The sequence below is a fragment of the Trichogramma pretiosum genome, unplaced genomic scaffold, assembly GCF_000599845.2.
Source record: "Trichogramma pretiosum strain Unisexual culture from Peru unplaced genomic scaffold, Tpre_2.0 scaffold69, whole genome shotgun sequence".
In the NCBI taxonomy this organism is placed as follows: Eukaryota; Metazoa; Arthropoda; class Insecta; order Hymenoptera; family Trichogrammatidae; genus Trichogramma; species Trichogramma pretiosum.
In genome coordinates this window covers 606,793-621,007 of record NW_019641608.1, presented here as the reverse complement: position 1 = coordinate 621,007, position 14,215 = coordinate 606,793, and the positions used below count along the sequence as shown (strand labels likewise).

The following is a 14,215-nucleotide window of genomic DNA, read 5'->3' as shown; positions in this document are numbered from 1 at the left end:
GACTCGACCAGTTGACGATTAATAAAAGAAAATCAAGAAGCTGAAGATAATATAAGCACTCACCTGTGCTTTGTTTTGAGCATCTTGAGTGCTACGCCAGGAACCGATCGAAGGACGCGATCCTCGCTTGTCCAGCATAAGTTCACTGGGACACTTTTCGAAAATGAGGACGCGTTCAGCCACGGAGCCTCGCGTGAGGAACGGCCTCACGGGATTGTTGCCGGTGTTGGTAGCGGCGGCCGCACGAATGTGTTGTTTTTGTTGGGTCGTCAGTTCCGGATGTGGCACTTGTTCGACCGGCCTCGGTCGCGGCGAATTCAGCCGCAAGCCCCACCTCGACGCAATGAAGTCCTTATCGTCTTTGGCCTCCTCCTTCTTTTCCTCATCTTTGTCGGCGTCCTTAAAAACGTTGTTGGTTTTGTCGAGCCTGTCTTTGTCGTTCATGTCTTTGACGAGATCTGCGGCTTCGAACTTGGATCTGGTCGTCGACACGATGGGCTGCTCTTCGTTGGCGGCGAACAAGGCACTCGTCGACGACGACGTCTGACTCTTTGGTTCCTCGCTGGTGGTGGTGGTGCTACTGTTGCTGCCACGCAGCTGAGGTTGCTTCAGCGAGTTCTGCTGAGCCGTTTGGTAGCGCACCTTGGCGAAATCGACGACGGACATGGAGGAGAGCTCGTCCTTGCTGAGCTGCTTGACGCCATTGGAGGTCGGCGAGGAGGCGATCTGATGGGCGACGTTGTTGACCAGAGCCACGGAGTTGAGGGCGCTCACCTGACTCGGCGACAGGAGAATCGGTTTGACCGGCTCGACCTTGGGCTTGGTTTCGCGCAAAATAACGGGCTTCTGTTTGGGCAGCGTGGTCGTTGGCGTTATTATCGGCACGGTCGACGGGTCCTCGCTGATGACGGCTCCGGTCTTCAAGGCGTTGATGAGCTTTTCCTCCTCGCGCGCCACTTGGTCCATCAAATTGGCCACCGCGTTGGATTTCGGCGAGTCCAGTGTCGCCGTCACCACCGCCGCTGTGGCCGTCGTCGTAGGCGTGGTCGTCGGGTTCGTCGTCGTTATCGGCGTCGCCACCGGCTGCTTCCTCGAGTCGTTGACGATTTTGTTCTTGAGCGGCCAAGAGCCGCCGATAACGGGACTCGATTCGAGATTCTGCAAGGGCGACGAGGCGGCTACTTGTCGATTGGCGAGCTTGGGGACGAAGGGGCTGGCGGCGTCGATGCTCTCGAGAAAGACGTCATTGTGGTGGGAGGCTTGAGGCGACTTGAGGCCCTGCAGGGACGGCTTGACGATCTGCGAGGGCCTGTTGAGCGCGAAGCTGTTGGCCGTCGTCGACTTGAGCGACTGCGTGGGCGTCTTGGGCGAGGTCAGCGGGGTCTGCTGCTGCTGCTGCTGGGCGTTCTGCTCAAACTTTTGCAGGGCAAACTGTATGGAGGAGGGCAGATTCTTGGAGGGCGATCGCTGCCTCGCCGCGGCTATCCTCGCCTTGTCCTCGACGACGAAATTGTTGACGAGCTTCTCGAGATTGTTGTTCTCTTGGGCGAGTATGTCGACCGGACTGGTCGGAAGCTTCTTGGGAGTGTTGACAAAAGCGTTGTTGGCCATGGTTTTATTGGCGACGATCGGCGAGTCGCTGGCAGCAGCTCGATGAGCCGGCTTGAGCACCGTGCCAAACTTGTCGGCGGCGCTGCCGCTCGTGTGACAGTTGAGAATCTCGGTGGGCGCGAGTCCTCGGCTCTTCCACGTCTGATAGATGGCCTCGGCGTGATCGCTGATCTGCTTGGCTATGGCCGCGATGTCCTCGTCGCCGGACGTCGAGCCGTTGTTGGCTTGCTGCTTCGCCGCTGCCGTATTGTTGCTCGACGTAGACGACGACGACGACGACGACGACAACAACAGCTTGGGCTTGCTCTTGGTCGGCGGAGGCGGCTGCGACTGCGGCGTCTTGGTCAGATTAGAGGCACGCTCGTGCTTGGCCGTAGCTGCCATGCTGCCGGCCTCCTCCTCCTCCTCCTCGGCCTCCAGCTCCTGGCGCAGCTCGGCGATCAGCAGCTCCTGGTGACAGTTTAGCAGGTAATCGACGGCGCGGGCCGATAGCTCGGCTCGCGGGTCGTCGTTGCCGCAGTCCGTCAATCGTTGCTGCTGCCGACGATGATGCTGATGCTGCGCGTGTGGCGACGAGTCGAAGCGAGGCCGGTGGTCGCCAAAGCCGTTCCCCGAGTTCCCGATGCCGCTGCTCAGCTGCTGATGCTCGACCTGTAGCGTCAAATTCGTCGCGGGGTCGGGGGCGCAGGGCATAGCTCCGGCCTCAGGCCTCACTGGTCAACAAACGCGAGTGATCCGGACGTCGCCGATGCACCAGCTGACGTCGCGCTGAGGAATTCGTCGATAGCCTTTGAGCGTCGAAAGTCACTGGCATCGTTTGCGTTGCGACGAGGGTTGCCTTGCTTTTCGTCCTTGACGCCCTACAAAAGCCCCCCTTTGATCCGCTTTGATAGTAAAAATTGCTTTCAATGGTCGAAGCTGCTGAACCGAAGCTTTGTTATGGATACTTTTTTCAGCTTGTATTGCTCATGAACTCCAAAGTGACACCCGATCCAGCAAAGTATCCGTGACACCTAGAACAGAAAATCGACGATTGCATTATTAGCGACAGTTGCGAAAGCGGGATATACTTATTATTCAGCTTAACTAATTATTTTTTCGAGCGAAGGACGAGCAATGAAAAAGATTCGGTATAGACTTGGCTGTCAATTATAGCGATATCAATAACAAGCGCTGCGTCGTTTAGCGCTCGTATGCGACCAATCGAACGAACGATACTAAAAGTCAAAGACGAGCTATATGCGGATATGTAAGTTGACAAACAGCACNATATATAATAATAAATAAAGAGTGACCACGGTAAGTGCGGCGGCAAGTGGGGGGATCCGCGCACGATTTAGACTTTCGATGGCTATTAATAATTGCAGATTGAATGTGTTCCAAGCGTCGCAATTGTTGCCGACACTACACACGAGCCAGTCGATAGGTTCAGGGATGATTTCACATGCTAGTTAGCGAGTGCGTTGACCTCGCGGCTTTGCGCGACTATAACAACACGACACCGGTAGTTTAGACTCTACGGAGACGTACATCGAAATGCACGTGCAACTCTGAGATTCAATGAGATTTCCATTCTTCTTCGCATTTCGTCCATCGAGCTGGCTATTACTCGTTTTCTTTTCGAATTCTCGTACGAAAAAAATAATTTTTATTGTCACGATAAGGAAGTACGTTTTGCCTGCAGATAATACGCACGGTTAAGTAAGGAAAGGATAAGCCTCGCGATTATCTATGAAATCATGTTTCAGATAGATAATTATCTGCTTTACCTCTATGAAGTAACTGTACATAATCTGAATAATTTCGCGTACCGAGATATTTTAATGTTAACTCATGGATGGAGTGAAATACAGTCTCTCGGACACGAGCAGGATCGGCCGCGTGTAATATGAATATGAATTTACGTCAAAGTCGACGGCGACTAAAATTAGCGCGCTCCTATGGTTTAAGAGTATAGGTTTATCGGAGTGGATATCCTCTGCAGCGATGTCCGTGCGCTGCCCACGGCTTTATAGGCGCGATGAGCTCATGCTAGTAGCCGTGTCATCGATTATAAAAGCAATCGTGCGAATATATACGTACATTGTCGCGTTAGCCTTGGCTGGATCGAGACAAAAAGTGACGCAGCAGCAGTAGCAGCAGCATCGCGCAGGTATCGCATCGCAATAGCGCCCTATCGGACGAGAACTTTTGCTTCGCAGTTCGGGATCGAAAAAGGAAGACACGGCTGCAGCTTTGCGTTACATCGATGCTCGGCAGCGCACGTGTAGCGCGCTGCGTGTTTCGTGCACATGCGGGCACGAGAGGCTCTGTTATACACATTATAACATCTCGCAGTGGGAGGGAAAAAAGGTCAGATACACATGCTGGCTCGGCAACGATTGCGCGCCGAGCTAGCGCCAAGCGTGCGAATGCAAAGAATAAGTAACCCAATTAAGCAGTAGAGCAGACTGAACCGATGCGCGCAGAAAGAGTAAGAGAGAAAGAGAGAGAGAGAGAGAGAGACTTATTTTACGCTCGGAATAACAGCCGCTATTAGCTTAAACGCGCGTGAGAGAGAAAGGCATGCCTAAAACAGAAGAGACTAATGAGACAAGAGTCGCGCCAACTTTTTCAAACGGACTGCAATTTTTCCTCGAAACTGCCCTTAACAATAGCTTCCCTTGCACACGCTTACTCGCGCGCACAGCTGTAAGAGAAAAATGAGTGGCTCGCAGTCGCGAGTAATTCAGCCGAAAGTTCCGTAAATACGGCTCTCGTTGTGTCTCAACAACGATCCGACAGAACTCGAAGGAAAGAGAAACCGATGGATGTTTCAACGTTTCAGCGAGCTGCCGTTACGTAATCGAATTAATTATTCTCGGGGCAGTCGGCCTCTGAAAACAAGTCGGAAAAAAGCGCATACAGGGTGAGTATTTTACGTGCACATTGCGAGACGCATATAGCAGCAGCTACATACGCGATGTAAGCTCGTTTAAGGTGCGATCGAACCTCGCTACCCGCGTTAGACGGCCGCACATCATCGCGAATAAAATTACCTTCCGCGAGGAGAAACTGGCTTTCAATGAGACTTTTTTGCTGCTCGCACAAGCTCGATATACCAGCGCGAATACCGAGTGGGGCTTGCCTTGGCGCATGGGCGACGGCTGTATAGCTATAAGGTATGTACTCATTCAATTAGCTGCGTAACTCATATATTACGTGCGCGTTATGGCTTGTGCAATAATCGTCCGGGTTTCCTTGCAGCGGTCTGGATTCAAAATATTAATGCCGAGGTACGCGAGCGGCGCGCCAACCAAAGAAAATCAAAAAAGTCCAAACGATTTTTCCGTTTCTCGCTTGAGTGACCTAGTCGTGGAATTTTATTGAAGCTAGGATCTAAATGAATATTTTTCGAAAATGTTCTCTCAGATTCACAACTCAATTTATATCGAGTATATACCAAAGCAAAATAATACATTTTTAAGAAAATATCCGGTATAAAAATATCGAAAAACGTTTTTGACAGTTTTTTTTCTCGACCTGTCATTATCGAAAGAGATACACAAGAAAAAGAAACAAAAACGTCCCGAAGCAAGGTTAGAAAATGTCTCAAGTCCAAGGTGTTATCGAAGAAACTATTCATGATGTAACGAGTCGCTTGAGCGAAAGAGGCGTCATTCGGCGTTTTTTGTGTGGCAGTAAGTACATAAGAATTCTTTTTCTTATGTATTTTGGACAGACGACGACTACTACTACTCTACTACTACTATTACTACCACTACTGGGCAGCGCGAACGTGTCCAGTTCAAAGCACTCTACTACCATAGTAAATGCATGCGCGCATTCACGCTTCAATTGAAATTCTACTCGAGCTGCGCTCGAGTGCTGTGCTCTGCCCTGCTCCGTGTGCATTCGACAGTTTTTTTTCCCATATACATACTCTATGAATACACGTAAGGTCATCTTTGCGCATGCAGTATGCACAGTACGCTTTCTCTGGCTATCTAAGTGTGTTCGGTGCAGACAGTATAGAGTCTGTACACACACACACACACACACTCACTTGGATGGATTAGAGACGTGCAGGCATAAGGTTAAAGACGCGTGATTGGGCCATTTTCATTTAAAGCCGAGCCAGCACACTGACACACACACACAGACTAGCAGCTCGTCGCAGATTGCAGCTCTCGATTCGCAATGCTGCGCTTCACGTGCATACATTATGCAGCTGCAGCGAGCTTACATTCGCTGAGAGTGCATGTGCGGCATTGACGCGCGTTGGTAACCGTAGCTCTCGCGACCTGTGGTTTTCATGCCTACTTTGCTATGCGGTAGAGAGACGCGAGATGCAGACGGAAAAAACATCGACGACAAATCACCCGTGTGCTGTGTATGCTTGCGGTCGATGCTGCTACATACTTATTACAAGTTTGCGCGCGCCGTTTTTGACGTTCGGAGCAACGTTGCGACACGCATACGAGCGTGTGGCCACATTCACTCTACAATGTACATGTACAACTTGCATATCGCTGCCCATAAGTGGAAAAAACAGTCGGCCGAGAAACGCCAATGTCACCGAGGAAAGCGCCACACGCAGCTTACTAACTACGTGCTCCAACCTACCAATTAATAATTCAGCAACGAGCACGATGAGCTACATTAATAATATGCAAATCCATCCTGCAAATGGGCCACTACTTCCACGCATAGATCCTTTCGATGCACATCCGATACGCTTATCCTCTGCGCTTTCACTAATGCCACGATTGACAATGAGTGCAACGAGTCTTGCACGGAGCACGTTTCATCGGAAAAAACAGAGTCATCGCGTCATCGGCGCTTTTCCAAATTTTCCCTCGTTTCGAAGAAACTACAGAGCTCAGCTGCCTCGGTTTCTCGATGCGCTATGGCATCGCTCCAATCTTCGGCTCTTTGCGAGGCACTCGGCAAAAATCTCATTATTCATAGGAATTAATTCGAAGGCGCAGCGGCAAGTTTAGAGGAAAAACGTAAAAGGATTGCAGCAGCAGCCTGCCAAGACGAACGCCATCGAGAAAGAAGCTCGCGAACAACGAGCATATTATTATGTTTTCCGACTACGAGATAAGTATCGCGCTTCATTTCATGAGAACGAACGAATGTTTTGTTTTTAAGTAGCAATGTTATTGAATCGACCATCCGATACTTTTATCGCCGAGTCCTGCCAATGAGGGCGAGGATTTATCGAGCTTCGTACATTCTCCTTATCTCGCGAATATTTCAAATTGATAAACAATAATCGCTATCGCATAGCATATATTATGCTGACATGGAAACGCAATGAAATCAACGTCGGAACAACGGAGGGCATCGGAGTGTAGCATCGGTTCGCGGAAGACAATGAGCAATCCCGTATAAAGCGCGTCGAAAATAAAGGGACCACGTCGATCGTGCCGCGCGGCATCGAATCAAGTCGAATGCACAAAGCTACTTTTCGTGCGCAAACTGCATACTTATACAAATGCTAAACGTTTTGGCCGGAGTGGGTTATACGTACGGGAGTCGAGGGATCATCGACCGCAAAAAGCAAACTGAAACATAGACGACAACGACGAGTCAGATTCTTTGGAGCTGGAGGCAGCAAAATATTTGGTCAGCGCTCGCAGCCGAACATGGCACTTTGACAGTCCCACGGATGAAACGGTAAAGCACACATAGAAAGTAAGCATAGCTGTCGGGGCTCACCCACGCTACACAAGACTAGCAGCTCCTTAAGTATGCGAATGAACGAGGCGCGGGCCTGCAGAATGCATTCATGTACCTAACTACCTACCACTACTCGGGACACACATACTCGTGTATTACGCAGAGTGAGGGAGAGAGAGAGAGAGAGAGGGGTCCACGGACAGCATCCTCGAATCAGTGGAGAGAGAGAGAGAATAGAGTCCTTGCAACAATGGGAAAACAACGTGCTTCCGCCGTGAGAAAGACTGCAGTACAGAGTACAGAGGCCGAGCGCGCAAGGAAGGGAAAAAGCTACGAGTAAGCCAAGTATGCAGTACGTTTACCTATGAATCCTGCAGCAGTTTCCGTGTAATGCAAAATATTTAAGAGGCCCTTTGCACAGTGGACAGGCAAAAAATAATAAACTGCAGGTATGTCGAGCGGGACAGGTGCCTATAGGCAAAAGGTGCTGGCCGAAAAGTTGATACTGCAACGCTGACAGAAACACACCACAACACACACACACACACACACACAGACACGAGTATAATATGCACAGGCACAGAAACACTATCCTCTGTTGTATCGCTTATATGGTTATGAGAGCGAGAGTAGAGGAAATCACTGCACGACTGATTTACGCAAGAGATTTTCACTGGCTTATGAAAAATTACGATTATTTCGATTGTATTTGCCAAGCACAAATAGCTGCGAAGCGTCGATTATCTTGGTCCAGCACAACACAACACACAAACACGAACACACAGACACACAGACACAGAGAGACGCACTATATGCACTCTTGAGAGATTCTTGTATATATTTATATTTCATACAGAGAGGCAGGGAATTGCAATATAGCAGCAGCGCAATATATATATAGCACTTGCCTCGGCGCACAAACAAAGTGGAGGCGTTTTACACTTTATGGAGCAGTGTAGTCTAGAGAGCGAGTCTCACGGGCACTCGCACACATACGTAATTTACGTACACCAAAGTTCGCGAGGAGCGAGAGAGAGAGAGCGAGAGATACGTATTACGAAAGACGACGACTGCGATCTACGGCCGAGTGAAGTAATAAAAGTGGTCCGCGCGCGACTCTCTCGAGGAGCAGCGGCAGCGACTGTGTGTACCGCTGCGAGAGCACTGAACAGCACGCACACATGTAAATATGTAAATATACCTAGGCAGACACAAGACTGTACATATAAATACAGTCTGTATATAAGCTATAGTATGTGTCAATAGGTATATACACCTTGTATACGATATAGAGTTGGGAGTCGGGGGATAGGCTCGTGGAACGTAGCGCGCGAGCAAAAATATGCGAGATCGTATAGAGTGCGACTCGCTGCGAGCCGAGCCAAGAATACACGCGGCAAATATTTCAGTATTTCTGCTATATGGCCGGCTGCCACACTGCCGAGCAGAGCCGAGCGAGCTGCTGCAATGTTTGCGTCGCGAACGAGCGAAACCGACTAACGACGTCGACTGCCGAGCGAGCTCCCAATGCGGCGGCGGCGGCGGCGGCTATGCACTACACAGTACCTACCTATACATTATTGCATGGTAGTAGTGCTATGTAGTGCTATGTAGTGCCATGTAGTGCTCGTCGGGCCACTCGGGGCAGTCGCGAAGCTGTCTCGCGCGATCCCGTGGCGGCTCTGCTTTGCCTTTGCTCCATTCACTAATAGTCGATTGTACACCATAATATGCAGATTTTTACGTCCGATCGTGGGAGGAGAGTCGAGTGGCTGCGCTGCGAGTGTCGACCGATGGAAAAACGACTATACCCGCGTGCCATCGTGAGAGGTCAAGAGTGCAGCGCCGGATACACTTGCGCGGTGCGCCTAATTGACGAATCAATTTTCAATTTAAATATTGACTTTTTGTCTCGCGTAACAACGACAAGAGGTACGAGTAACTTGCTCTACAACTGGCCAACGACAATATCGAACGAAAGTTCTCTCGAGCGCTAGAAATTATTTCGAGCCGGAGCTTTTTTGTGCTTTCGACTTGGGCTCGGCGATTGCCGATCGTCAAACGAGTTGGATGCTCGTTACCACTGCTCTGTCATTTTTCGATTTTCTAATGCCGATTGTCGGACTACAGCTTTTTCCCAATTCAAATCCCATCGAGACAAGCTTTGAACGTTAACCGACTGGGTAACAAGACTGGCCAGCCAATACTTGACTTTTTCAATAAAGCTCCCAGAGAAATGTCCAAAAATTGACTGATATTCGTCAGCAGCTTAACGTAATCTCTAGGTAAGACGGCCGACTCGCCGGCAGATTATCGTTGGCAACGCTCGAATCGAGAGAAGGAAGCTATAGAAATCGGTATCGTGCATAAGGCCGTACATCCGATCGATCGAAACGTGACCGGTTGTGCGTAAGCACAAACGCCACGGCTCGGCCGGATAATTCATCGCGGAAATTATTTAGCCAGTTGCATATTCATGGATTGCGCATCGATAAATGGCCAATAATTTCTCTCTCGACTCGTCGACGCGCCTCCACTAGCACTATCCGCAGCTAGTATAGGTGGACTACGGAGGAGCTCTCGAGAGCGAGAAAAGAGAAAGGAAAACAGAACGACGACGCTGCCGAGAGTACGTAATGAATGAAAACGAGGCAAGTGGGCGAGGTGCGACACGAAATACACCTCCTACTCCTCTGTCTTACTACTTCTCTTGCTCTTCTATTATACATATATAGCTGCCAGAACTTTTATGCTCACATTTTTACAGCTATACGAGCAGATAGTTTTTGCGCGCGCTCGCGACAAGCAGGAAAGCACACTACGGCTTTTTTAATAACACGGCTCGAGCGAGCGCAAAAAAAAACGGCCGACTGCGAGAATGAAGCAAAAGCAACACACAACGGAGCTTCGAAATCAGCACATGCAAATTCAGTGCCGAGCCTTCTCTCTCTCTCTCTCTCTCTTTCTCTACATTGTGATCGCCGCTTTCCCTTATACATCGCAGCTTGGCTGTTCTCTCGCTATTTTTTACATGACACGTGCTCATAATTGCGAGCTAGAAATGCTAACTGAGCTACATGTTAAATGAGCGGACTGTTATTTATTATTTAATTGTTACCAACTGCTCGGGTCTCGTTACCTCCTCGTACATCTACCAGACGCAATGTCCAAATTCACCTACTTTTCGACTTTTCAAAAATACCAAATCACAATTGTTCGACATAATTTAATTTGTGAGCAAGTCCTCACGATTAATTTTCATACAAGTGCAGCTCGCCCACGCGTGTTTCGTATAAAAAAAATAAGCACATGAATTTATTGCGAGTTTTATTCTCCTGTTTAAAAGGAAATTCACGTAGGCAAGCTAGTGCATTTTTTGCATTATTTTTTTTTTGCTTTCCATTATCCACATCTCTCGCTCGCTCGCACTCATTCGCTCGCTCAGTATAGTAGCTCGCAAGAGTCGAGCGTGTGTATAGGTGTGCATAAGCGCGAAATAGAGCGAAAAGAATAAGCAGCGCATCGATGCCCATCGGGCTGTGCCGTGCTTCGCGCGTCGCGTAGTTTCCACCTTCTTTTTCTCTTCTCGCTCGTTTATTTTTCTCGTCACGTAAGAGATAATCGCATTAGTAGCTTATAAAGTCATGCACGTACGTATACGTCGAGGTGCAGTACGCATACTCGCGCGACTTGCGGTTCTTAGGATCAAGTTCGTGGCTGCGCAGACGTTTAAGTTCCAAGCGTGCACTTGTGTGTATGTCTATCCTATATATATGATTTTCAAGCTTTGTAAGAGAAGCACATCAAGCGTCGTCCGAAGCAAGCCCCGTCGATCCATACTTCAGGACGTTATTCAAGGACGTCAGATTCGACTCGACACATTCGCTTTTTTTCTTCTTCAACTAATACTTTCACCACGCTTAATGCCTACTGACTAAAATAGACGAGAATTTAAAAGTCGAGGAATGCCGATACCAGCGCATACATCGATTGTTATTAATTATGATTCAGTTAGCACGACAGCGAAAGTTTTAAAAAGTAACTACGCAAATGCTTCGGATGTATCGAGGTCAAACTTGAGCATGTGACTTGATGTACGAAGAAGAGCTAGCGAGAGAGAAAGGAAATTAGAGGGCCAGCTATACATACACGCTAGGCAATTACTTTACATTTATACTCGTCGGGCTAAAACTGATCATTCTTATTATTATATATTAAACACGAGCCTCGTGCGCATATCAGCGCTAATCGGCCGTATATTCCACAAAGAGCGCTGAAAAACAAATTAGAAACTCGAGCTTCGTTTGGACGACCGCTAATGCGGCTTCCAAGAAACGATGATGTAATGTGTGTAACTACTTAAAATATACATGCAAAGCTTCGCTGATTACTTTTAGTCCTCGCGATGTAACCATACGATGAGAAGCGTCGAGCGATTTTCCAAGTCCAGCAGTTTGAGGACGGGGGGGGGGGGGGGGNNNNGGGGGGGGGGGGGGGTCGAAAATCCCAAATTACTTTTAGCAGAATGGTGGTTTTTATAGAAAATGAAGCTTTTAAGGACAATTCTTTTTTGTTGCTCCATCGATCGATACTTGCATCCTCTCACGTACGAGATTCGAGAAACAAGGATTAGAAAAGTTCACTGATTTATTCCGATAATATTTATTTGAAACTCAAATTCTCAGGCTATATAAAAATACTGACCAAATGAATAAAGTCTGGCCTTTACGAGCAGGAAAAACAATTCCAAGACATTAAGAGGAAATTAACGGGAATCATTGTTCGCAACATTTACAAACACATAATACGTTCTTTTCGTTCGGCGTTCAATTAGCGAGCAAATTTTAAGCGAGCATCTTTTCAAATTTCATGCAATAATTCGCACGTAGAGTATGGAGTATGGATGTAGATAATTGTACACGCAACAACTACCCTCTCGGTCGTAGATAGGAAAACTGTAAAGCTCTTAGGCGTAGCGGGCAACGTTTGCTCGAGCCGCGTTGAAAGAGACAGAAAACACGTGAGTTAAATTTAGAGCAACAACTGTATATATATATATGTTGTATGCGTAAGTAAACTTGTCCAAAAGAAGGGATGCCGCCGTTCGGGCGCGTTATTATTACGATGGCAAAGTAAGGAAATGTTGGCGTTTATAAATAATACCAGATTCGGTGAGTAGGTGTGTGTGCGTGAGCTTCGATAGAAGCTGGAAGTCGACCGCAATTTTCCTCGGCGTCGCCAAGCATGCGCCAAGTCGGCGAGGAAATAACAAAAAAAAAGTGTCTGTAGGCCGACTCTGCGCGCGGGAAAAATAAACAAAGAAGAAAAGTCGCTCGCGCAAAAATAGCGGATCAATGAGCAGCGACGGCACGAATCTTCGTGCGGAACGATGTGTCTGTTTTTCTTCTCTTCTGCGCCCACTTCGGATCGGCTCACCTGAACAAGCCCTGCGCTTAATAGGGAAGTAATACGTGCTCGAGGTAAACGCACTCGTCGTCGTCTATTATAACGAATACAATTTTTGGCGCGCGCGACAGAACTGATTTATTATTGGATCGAAGCTTGCACTTGCGACATTGCAAATGTAGCCCGCTACGTCGCCAGAGGTGAAATCATTTTTACGTGCCCTTTCGATTTTGCAGCGGGCCAAACTCGATTCATAAATCAATTGGACGTCGTCGCGTCGCTCTCTCGGCTCGTCATTTCTCAAAGATGATCAATCGTGCTCGGGGCAATCGATGCTCGATCGACGATCGTCGATGAATGAAAATTTATCGCCGACTTTGTATTCGACTCGCTTTAATTAGATCGCGTGGCATCTAATGGCAACAGCGGCCACGTATTCTTGTGCGCAGTTTATTTTGAGCCATGCAACTTTGCAACTTTGCGAGTGCAGCAGCAGCTCATTTACCAGTACTTAGCTGCCAGGTGCGGAGGTTGTCGCTGCCTGTATACCTCGTGACCCAAAATCACGAGCCTTTGACATATCACAACTATTTGACGCGCTATATGTCCGATACGCGCGTGCGGCAAAAACTATTAATACGTCTTTAGCGACGCTATTCTAATTTGCCGACTGTGATCGAGCGACACATTCTACCTTCGCATTTTACGATATCGAATATTGAATTTTTTATCGTGCACATAATGTAACGTGTGCCGACGATGCGTTTTAGTGTAATGAGCAGAAGGAAAATCTAATTTTTGTCCTGATATTCTCGCTGATACTCGTCACGCATCGAGTGCTCGATGTATGCGATCGGTCGTAAAAGTTTCGTCGCCTTATTGGATGCGCTGCACCAAAATACGACCGCCCACGCAGTCGACACTTCTTGCAGATATGCACGGAATAATCCGACGAAAAAACCTATATAGGCAGAAAAGACGCGACAAAACCCGATCCTCGTCGTTATTTGTTTTTGCATAAATAAACATCTGCGGCTTAATTCGTATTCCGATACCCGAGCCATTTGCATATTCATGAATGAACGAACCAACACATTAATGCTCGCTATTTATCAAATTAATCAGCGTCGTAACTTGGTAGGATTGAAAAAAATTAATTGGCCCCTGCATGAAACGATGTTATTTCCGATAGCATTTCCGATACCGGGGTAAGCTCGCACTTGAAATTATTGAAAAAAAGATGAGGAGTGTTTTAGAATTCTGCTCGTCGTGCGATCGATCCTCATATACGAATTACCCAAAGATGCATATAGATCCAGGCGCAGCTGCAAGTTTTAGCCGATGTATAGGTCGATGATAACCTATAGAGATGTGAGATAAAACTATATTTGTCGAAAGTGAGATCAACAGAATGTGCTCACGGTGGGACACGCATCTACGCAATTCATCGCTCTGTTGGAGACGAACGATCAAGTTCACTCGTTAAGGTTTTCATTTAAATTGGCCGACATGAATTTACGTGTCACAGCAT

The 14,215-nt window shown here is 47.9% G+C and overlaps 1 protein-coding gene across 5 annotated transcripts in view; it reads right to left on the bottom strand.

Moving 5' to 3' along the window:
• The window catches only part of LOC106648660, a 30,832-nt gene that overhangs the window by 9,937 nt on the left and 6,680 nt on the right, over positions 1-14,215 (bottom strand). The window contains exons 1-2 of one of the 5 annotated variants that reach the window (XM_014365729.2): positions 7,641-8,720; positions 64-2,624 (exon numbers count right to left, since the gene is read on the bottom strand). In XM_014365729.2, the coding sequence (XP_014221215.1) occupies positions 64-2,304 (2,241 nt within the window). In that variant the 5' untranslated portion in view covers positions 2,305-2,624; positions 7,641-8,720. Of the gene's footprint in view, positions 1-63; positions 2,625-2,698; positions 2,790-7,640; positions 8,721-14,215 lie in introns of those variants that run through there. The other 4 variants (XM_014365726.2, XM_014365728.2, XM_023458477.1 and 1 more) reach the window with 4 other exon arrangements.